This window comes from Barbus barbus (assembly GCF_936440315.1).
Source record: "Barbus barbus genome assembly, chromosome: 19".
Lineage (NCBI taxonomy): Eukaryota > Metazoa > Chordata > Actinopteri > Cypriniformes > Cyprinidae > Barbus > Barbus barbus.
The window spans coordinates 23,447,772-23,457,102 of record NC_136747.1 but is presented as its reverse complement, the minus strand read 5'-3'; the positions used below and the strand labels follow the sequence as shown (position 1 = coordinate 23,457,102).

At 33.5% G+C, this 9,331-nt stretch overlaps 1 protein-coding gene across 1 annotated transcript; it reads left to right on the top strand.

The window, feature by feature from the left end:
• The first annotated feature begins 4,108 nt into the window (after positions 1-4,108).
• Positions 4,109-8,227, top strand: LOC306885818 (C-type lectin domain family 4 member E-like). The gene is made up of 7 exons (XM_079442601.1): positions 4,109-4,241; positions 5,943-6,071; positions 6,148-6,189; positions 6,445-6,516; positions 6,640-6,794; positions 6,941-7,050; positions 7,176-8,227. The coding sequence occupies exons 1-7, from the start codon at positions 4,166-4,168 to the stop codon at positions 7,348-7,350; spliced, it is 759 nt and encodes a 252-aa protein (XP_079298727.1). The 5' UTR covers positions 4,109-4,165; the 3' UTR covers positions 7,351-8,227.
• The last annotated feature ends 1,104 nt before the right edge of the window (positions 8,228-9,331 follow it).

The following is a 9,331-nucleotide window of genomic DNA, read 5'->3' as shown; positions in this document are numbered from 1 at the left end:
AGTGCAGTGTGGCTAAATAGCATCATTGTGTATGTGCAATTAATGATACATAGCCTATTTTTCATATATGTTTGTTAAAAAAAGGACATGTAAGCATTTTCAAGTTGCATACTGCCAGTTACATATTTAAATGTTAACATTGTGCTTGTAAATGCTGGGATCTATTCCTCTGCTTCACTTTGTACACTGCTTATTTATAGTTTTTTCTGTCTGTACAAACGACTCTTATTGCTACTAATATGTCTGTGGCTTCCGTGCTTCCAGTAAACCAGTAACCCATCAGGCTCATGAAATGAATTCAAACTATGACAATGTTGATTACTTGCCTTCAGCAATAGCTTCAGGTGGCAAATGCTCTGAATTCACAGGTAAGATATTATTGTTTTTCAGAGAGAAGTACAGACAGCAATATCATATTAGCAAGATTATCAAAGCAAAAACTTTGTAAAATGTTTCATTCATTAAACCACAATGTTATAAATTAAAGGGGAAGATATCAAATTAGTATTTCCTTCAATAAACACTAACTGTTTATCACATAAACAATAGCAATAATCTTCATCTTGTTTGTATTAGTCTTAATTTCTCACAAATGCTGTGAGGTCTTTAAAAGGACACTAAGAACAATGGCTATAAATTAATAGTTTTGCAGAACCTATTAGGGTTATAACTGTAAATTGATATGGACTGATATGGTGTATTGATGCAACAAATAAAAATAAAAAAATATATATATATATATTTAAGATGGATAGTTTGATGCTTTCATGTTAGCCACATCTGCACACAATGTCCTTTAATGTTATATCACTGCACTGTTGATAAGATAACATGTTCCAAAGCAGCTCTGATGCACCATTTAATTTACAGAACCAAAGGACTTAAAACATAATCTTATACTTATAACATAAACATTATTGTTTGCTGCCTTTTAAGCACTGGCGTTTCCAAATGGCAGTCTGACCAGTCACTCATTTCACTGGGTATTTGTAGCACTGCTAAACAACTTTTACTACACTGATATACAACCTGGATAATATAGACCATGAAAAGATAAATAAAAGATAATTGCAATGTTTGTTTGTTTAATTTTTTCATTATAAAATACACAAATTGTATTAACCTATTTTTGTCCAACACCTGCAAGTAATTGTATCTGCCTTATCCCTTCTGGAAGATATAGTGAGCAAGCTATAGTGGAACTAAAAACTAATTACACCATTTGACATTTAAAACACCCCAACCTTTGAGTCTTTATTCTTCTCTGGAGTGTATATTTACACACAGTGCAAATAGCCTGCCTTGTTGGCAGAGGCTATTTATACTAACTCCGCCCACAAACGTGTGATTGGGATTATAAAGATTCTAAAAAAATGACTATAAAACAGCTCCAGCGGCGATGATGGTAAAGCGTGTGCCGTGGTCTTTTTGACGCGATCGACGCAAACCCATCTTCTCCCTTTTCAAATCTCATATCACATCGTAAAGGCATTTATTTAAAAAAAAAGTTGAAAATAAAGTATCGGGTAGGTGTAGGGGGGGCTTTATTGTACCAATAAGGTGGCATCCATTTAATAATTTGAATTCAAATGATAATTTACACTCAATACATTATTAATGCATACTGTTTTATAATGTAATACAGTACTGAAGTGCAGATAATTTCCACTATTTGCAACTAGTATAAATAGCAAAATCCTGCTATTTTAACATACTGTAAACAGAATCTATCGTTATTTGCACTAATAGCATATCGCTAAAAATACTGCTATTTTCACTGAGTATAAATAGAATCCATTGATATTTGCACTTAGTGTATCGTTAGTGTAAATACCATCTATCACTAAGAAAATATGCTATTTGTACTTAGTGTAAATAGCATATATCGCTAATTTACACTTTACATTTTTGTCCCTATATACAGTATCTGTTCATTTCTCATTTACTTTTTAATTGCCTTTTCATCAGGCATGAAGAAAGAGCTTAATGATCTTACAGGCAGATACAACACACAAAGAAATGCTGTCCTTTTTAATGAGTCTTAGTTTGGATGTTTAGTCTGATACAAAGTGTGATGGAATATATTTTTTACAGATGAAAGCTTTAAGATCTAAATAATGAAAGATTTAATTACTCCTTTTTAATTGTTGTTCATTATTCATCTCTCTGTGGATGGATGGATATCTTTTTGTGGAAGTCTGTATATATGTAGGTCTTCTACACTGAACTGGTCAAGCAGTCGTGCTTTCTGTTTCAAAAGGAGCAGATCTGGTCACCATAACCAGCTAATCAAACAGGCAAGTCAGATAAATGATTGAGCAATTGCTATTAGATGTAAGCATTAGGTTAACTAACATTATTAGTAATATTATTATAGTCTGGAATAATGATATTGATTAGTATGTGTGCAACCAGTCTACTGGTTAAAAAATAAGCACAAATGGAAATACAGTATAAAGTCATAAAACAACCTGCTTGAACGATGAAACCACAAGTGCTTGAATCTCAAGAGGAAGAATGCAAACACCAAGTGATCAAGAAGCCTGCAAAAAATTAATTTTATAGCACTTCTAAACAGACTGAGTGCATCATAGCAAAAAAAAAAAAAAAAAAAAATGCACACACTTTAACTTTAATTCATATATACCCAACATATTTATTAGCCTACTAATTCTCTGACACTTTCATCTATGTGTGTGTTTCCATTTGTGCTTTATATATATATATACACACACACAAGAAGCATCAAACCAAGATTGAAAGTTGCAATTCTCATCTCCCAGCCTAGCACAGTGCTCTTCAGACAGATACTCATGTCATATATATAACAAATTTGTTACTCGTGTGATATTACAAATGCTGTATTTTTCCTCCAGTGAATTTAATTGAAAGCTCTGTCTAACTTTATTTGTTACCATAAATCAACCTGCAGTCGGTTTGATGCTTTAGTATGGTATATGAAACTGCTGTGGTTAGCAGAAGACAGCCTTGTGGTTTTCTTGTTGTTAAATCTCATGCGAGTAAACTGTGCAAGCAGAACTTTAAAAATCAGTTTTGTCTAAAATAAAAGCTCATTAACCTTTAAGGATAGTATAAGACTGTGCTATATGTATAATGTAAATGCAATGTGCGCTACAGCTATTTCGAGTCTCATGAAGCAATATAGTAGGTTTTTGTGAGAAACTGGATGAAATTTAATCACTGATCATTTTGTATTTTTACAACATTTCATTTACTTTGTCACTTTGTATTTCTCTCTGTTCTTTTCTCCACAAGAGCTCACTAATGCAGCTCTATTGAGGATAATTTGTTTGTGAAGTTCCTCATTTGTAAGTCACTTTAAGGATAAGAAAATAAATAACTAAATGTAAGAAAAGCCTTGGAGAAAGCAAGGAAATGCTGTGGAAATGTCCCTAATCTTTATATTCAGTTATGATTTGCTAACACTACATATTTTGTTGTATTTTCTTCAAATGAAGCTTGATGTTAGAAAAAAATCTGCTGAATTGTTATTTTAATCTTTCTACAGTCATAAGTTCTTAGGTTTAACAAAACAAAGCAAAATTAATTATACATATAGAATAAAATACATTTATGACAGTATGAGAAAATTGGCTGATGGCACCACAAAAATACAGACAGTGCCAAACCATTAAGTAACTATCCAGACAATTTCACATTTTAAGAGCCTTTAGGACCCTTAAGAGCCAAACAAATCTGACACTGGTGAAACACCTACGAGTACGACTAAAGTTAGAATGCACAACTAATGAATAGCTTTCAAATGAAAATAATGTAGTTCCAACATCTGCAGGGATCACTGACCATCCAAACCTTGACAACTCTGTCCAAATACTGAAGTGCAATATGGGATTGTCCTGTCCATACATGACATACAATGCTCCCTGAAATTATGCTGAAAATATGAAATTTAATTCTTAATGTTGGGGGGTAATAAATTAATAAAACATTTAAACTTTTGCCTCCATCCTCATTTTTCCCTCTTGCAGAACACAAACTATAATCTATTTTCAGAGACAATCAAATATAACAATCACTTCCTGTCTGTATCAATAAGAATGCCATTTTATGTGACTTCCTTATTCTAAACAATCTCAAGCAGCACTCAAGTCTCAGTGGACACATCTTCTGTCAGGCTCGTGAAATGGATTCACACAACGAATGTTCTGGTTTCACATTTTCAACAGCTGCTTCAGGTGAAAAACACTCTCATTATAAAGGTAAGGCATCATGCGATTTCTATTCTGAAGATTTAGCACTGTAGTAACTGTGTATACCATTTACCTATGCTCATCCAACAATTATACATTTGGCAGATGTTTTTTCCTAAGCGACTATATTGCATTCAGGGTAGATGGTACATTAATTTTGCACCTTAATTTTTCTCTTTTAAAGAAAAATCTTATGTCAATATATTTCAAGAATTGTATCTCTGGACAATAGTGACATGTCTAATGTTGAATATTTTGTGTCTATATTGATTAATGAGGGTTTTTGCTGATTTATGAAATCTCTTGCTTGCGTAATCTTTTATGAAAAAGATTTATGATGTGATAAAATAATGTTTCTATTTAAAAAAACAAACAAAAAAAAAAGATTACATTAGTCCGTTGGAGAATTGGCACAGAAAGCCCACAGTGGTATGTTTTTACAAATGTTATTGTATTAAATTCACACTTATTATAATTCATGATGTTATTATTCAGTATTTCTATGAGCAGCGTGTACATTTCAGTCATCTTCACCGTTCATTAATCATAAAGGCTAACTGAGTGAAATTATTCTGTGACTTCACAGCATGGAAATAACATATCCAGTAACAGTTACAAATATATAGCCATTTCTCACATTATCTCAGTTTAATCGCTATAGTTTAGAAAACGGTAATAAAATATGACAAGAACTCTTTCAGATAGAAAGGTATGTAGCAGTTATATTGAAGTACACAATTAGATAATACCAATTTAGGTCAACCAACTACCAAGCAATGCTTCATTTTGTTCAGTCTGTGTTGTAAAAAGATCACATTAGCAATTAAAGAAAAAACACTTAAGCGAAATAAAGTTTCAGAATAATTTTTGATCCCAAATTGTTCTTAGTTTTACTGGTAGTCCACTGTATAAAGAATTGTTTGGTACATACACACCTGCATGAAAGTCATAGAATAAATACCTTAAAGATTAATTGTCTAATTCAATTAAACAAAATTGTTAAAACAATTTATATAGAATAGTTGATTTAGTTTTTTATGTTAATGGCGCTTAAAACATACATAAATAATTTTATATTGTGCTATGATAACTATTTCTGTATATTTCTCATAAACAAATAATTGATTAATGCATCCTCAACCTTCACATGCTGAACTTAAAATTAAATATATTTATAAGTAGTTCTTTGTTTTGAATAAAAGCATCTGCCAAAAGCATAAATAAAAAATGAGATATTTACTGAAAGCAGAAGTTATGTGAACTGTTGTGAAGTTTACCTTTTCCTGTGGGCAGACTGTAAGCATTCATGTTCTCAAGATGCTTTGATCAACAGATATTTATCTCATGTGCATCATGATGAAAGGTTGTTACGCAGGTGCAGCTGCACAAGATCTTTATCCTAGTTGTTATTTGAGGTTTTCAGTCAGATTTCCAATTATACAAATTCTTATTTAGCAGTTTTGTTTTAAAACATAAATATATAGACTACTTTTATCATATCTTTTGAGTACCAATGGTCATAATAAAATCACATAGGCAAACATTCGGACAGTCAGCTTGCCTATATGATAAAGCTAGGTTTTAACTGAAAATTTAAACTGTTCTCAGGACACAAACTGTTATATATGTTGAACAGTCCCTGACAGAAATTCTGCACAGATTCAAGAATTCAGAAATAATTTCCTTCATCTCATCAAATTTCTACCACAGGTAACTCCACTAAAGAGCAAGAACAAGAGAGACACCTAAGCCCGCCTAAGTGGACTAAAGTTCTTCTGATTGTGTTTGCTGTCTGTCTGGTTTTTGCTCTTGGAGGTCTCTGTTTTCTTGGCAAACTGTGTGAGTATAAATCAAATATATTATATAATATATATTGTGACACCACTACTACTGCTTATGTTTTGTCTTTAATCAGATGTCAACGTTTTAGGGCAACTGCAGAAAACGAATGGCACAGGTGAATAAAATATATTTCATGATCCAGTACAGCAACATGAGTCCCCCCCCCCCCACTCACACTCACACACACACACACTCACACACACACACCTTGGCAAGAGATTTGTACACTTACAGTTAATAACACACGTTAGAGAGGATCTCCATATTAACTATAGTGAGTTAAGTTAGTTTATATTTAGATCATGGTCTGAAGAATGAATCATTTCATCTTGAATGCTTTTTTTTTCTACTTTTTTGCCTTGTCACACAGATTACAAAGAACAGTTTGATGCGCTCAAGAGCCAGCATATGGAGACACTTAAAAAGCTGGGCAGATTTAACCGTAAGTTTGATCATTTCAGCCTTCTGCAAAGCTAAAAGACCTTACAGACAATTATGTAATATCTCTAAAGTAAAGAGGGAAATTGTGTGAAATATGAATAATTAATCATACCTATTTTACAAGACAGCACAGGTTGTGCACTTTGTGCCGTGCACTGGATTCATTCTGGAGGAAAGTGTTACTACTTCTCTAAGGTCAAGATGAACTGGACACAGAGTCGAGATCACTGTATGACTCTAGGAGGACATCTAGTGATCATAAACAGCAAAGCAGAGCAGGTGTGCATGATGTATTTCTGGTAAACAAGAAAAAGGGCAGGACTGATTCCATCTCAAATTGATTTATTCATAAAGTAGACTCTTTTTTCAAAGTTGCTTAGAAATTAGAAACATCACAAACAATGTATATTTTTTTCCTCCATCAGGATTTTGTTACCTCTAATGTTGAAGAGACTCACTGGATTGGTCTTAATGATTTGTACACTGAAGGTCACTGGGTTTGGGTGAACAACCAGCCACTTAACAATTCAGTAGCGTAAGATCTTCATTAATCTTGGCAATACAGCCTTTGCATTTTTGCATAAAAGCTAGCAATAAATGATAATAATAAATGTAGATTAGCAGGTTTCTACCTAAGCGTTTCGTTTTTTCTTTTTGCAGATTCTGGATGAAACGGGATAAAGGAACCAGTGAGCCTGATAACTGGACTAAAGACCACCCGGACGGTGAAGACTGCGCTAGTCTGGGACATCCAGGCGGAGATACAAATTTCTGGATGGATGCATACTGTTTTGCAAAGAAAAGATTTGTGTGTGAAGCTGTTGCAGCTGTTTAATTCACCATCTTGAGTAATTCACCCCAAACATGCAATTCTGTCATTAACATATTATGATGAATGAGGTCATTTGGTATAATTCACACTATACCTGCGGCTGGAAGTTTCAGTTCAAAAGTCACATTTTTGGTGTAGCATGGTTGCAGGTGAACACAATCTATAACTGTAAAACAAATCGTTAAAAGATTAAAATGTTCGTTACATTTTTAACATAAAAATATTGGGGGGGAAATCCATTTACATTTTTCAGTTTTACAATTTAATTGACATTGGAGATTTTAATATCAGCTGCCTTGTACAAAGTTCCGACTCGTAACAAACTCCCGAAAATCGGTTCCTTCGGATTTAACCGTTTCAAATCCATGGACTTCCTGTGGATCCTGAGCCATTAACCACGTTCATTAATCATTACGAATAAAGGTTTGAAGGAGGCGTTGTGTTCATTGAGTTAAGAACCGTCTCTTCCCGATTAAGTCTGATTCATTCGTTCAGGGCTCCGCTTCTCAAAAGCATCGTAAGCATAAGCATGTGGTTGCCTACCACTGGTACCAATGGTTTTTACGATCTGCTTATAGACTTATGATGCCTTTGAGAACCTCTTCAACCGATTCATTAAAAATTAATTTGAGTTGTGGACAGCATGTGATAGCGTTCTTTAATGTAGCGCTAGTGTCTGCAAAGATTATTCAAAGAATTCCAGCAACAACAACAAAAAAAGTAAGAAGGACAGCAGCGATGAATCTCTCAGTTTGAGCTGAATCTGCTGCAATCTTTCTGGGTTCTTGATGTCGGTTTCGTAGCCTCTGTATGACTGAAGATTCAGCTATTCCTGTCCTACACAAACTGCCTTTTCCCGCTCGCTCTCGGTGTTCTTTCTTCCCGCGCTTTTCTCTTAAAAATGACCTCACTTCCCTATCTAGCTATTTTTAGCTCATTTTGCGGCTTGATGTTTCAAACTGGTGTGTCTTAGCATATTATTTTAATGTATTATCTTAATTATGAACACACTGGTTTGTAGTGCAAACAGTTTTGCCGTTTACTGCCCTTACTCTTCTGGTTATTTCCCTACAGTAGCTAATGAACCGGAAGTCTCGCACATTCACAGAAAACAGCTTACTTTCGCATTGAAAAATATGGTGGATAATTTTACAGGGGTATAAGAATTATATAGTTTTCACTGTGCACTCTCAGAAACCTCAGAATATTATAGACCTAATAAGAAACAATTGCATTAAAAATACGTGATATACTAAAGATGCAGATTACATACAAATGAATGGCACATTTGATCAAATTATTAATTTCAAAACGACTGGTAATATCAGGACAAATCAAAGCCAGATCAATGCAGTAAGTAATTTTTTGACTGTACTAAAGAATAAAAATAGCACAATATGTTTGCAGATGTTTAGGAATCATGCTGTTGTCGGAATGTTTGTTTTTGTTTTGGTCTTTGTGATTCAGCCCATATAGTCCATCAACCGCTGTCAGCTGTCAATATTGCACCTTTAAGGTTTTTGTGCAATCTGAGGAGCAAAGGAATATAGAAATGTCCTGCTGTTTTTTTGAATAAGCAATATTATGAACCATTTTAATAGAAGAGACAAGCCCAATGCAAGAAATACAAGACAGCTTGTTAGAAAAACTAAATATGGGTGAGTCAAGTGCAAATAAATAAGGAAATTGATGTTTTAAGGTATAACTGTCATGGGACTTTTGTCATTTTGCCTTTTGGAAATGTTATTCTATTTAGCCTAGTTTTTGTTTTTTTTATTGAATTTGCTACTGTCTGCCAATGATTATTTCCAGTGCTACACTGATGTCAGTCACTCAGACAGCCAGTTTAATGAAATGGATGTAGTCTATGTAAATTCTGTGTGTTCAACAACTACTTCAATTAATAAATGCTCTCGATACAAAGATAATACAATTTATCAACAAAAATCTATGTCTGATAAACCATTTATTATTATTATTTAAA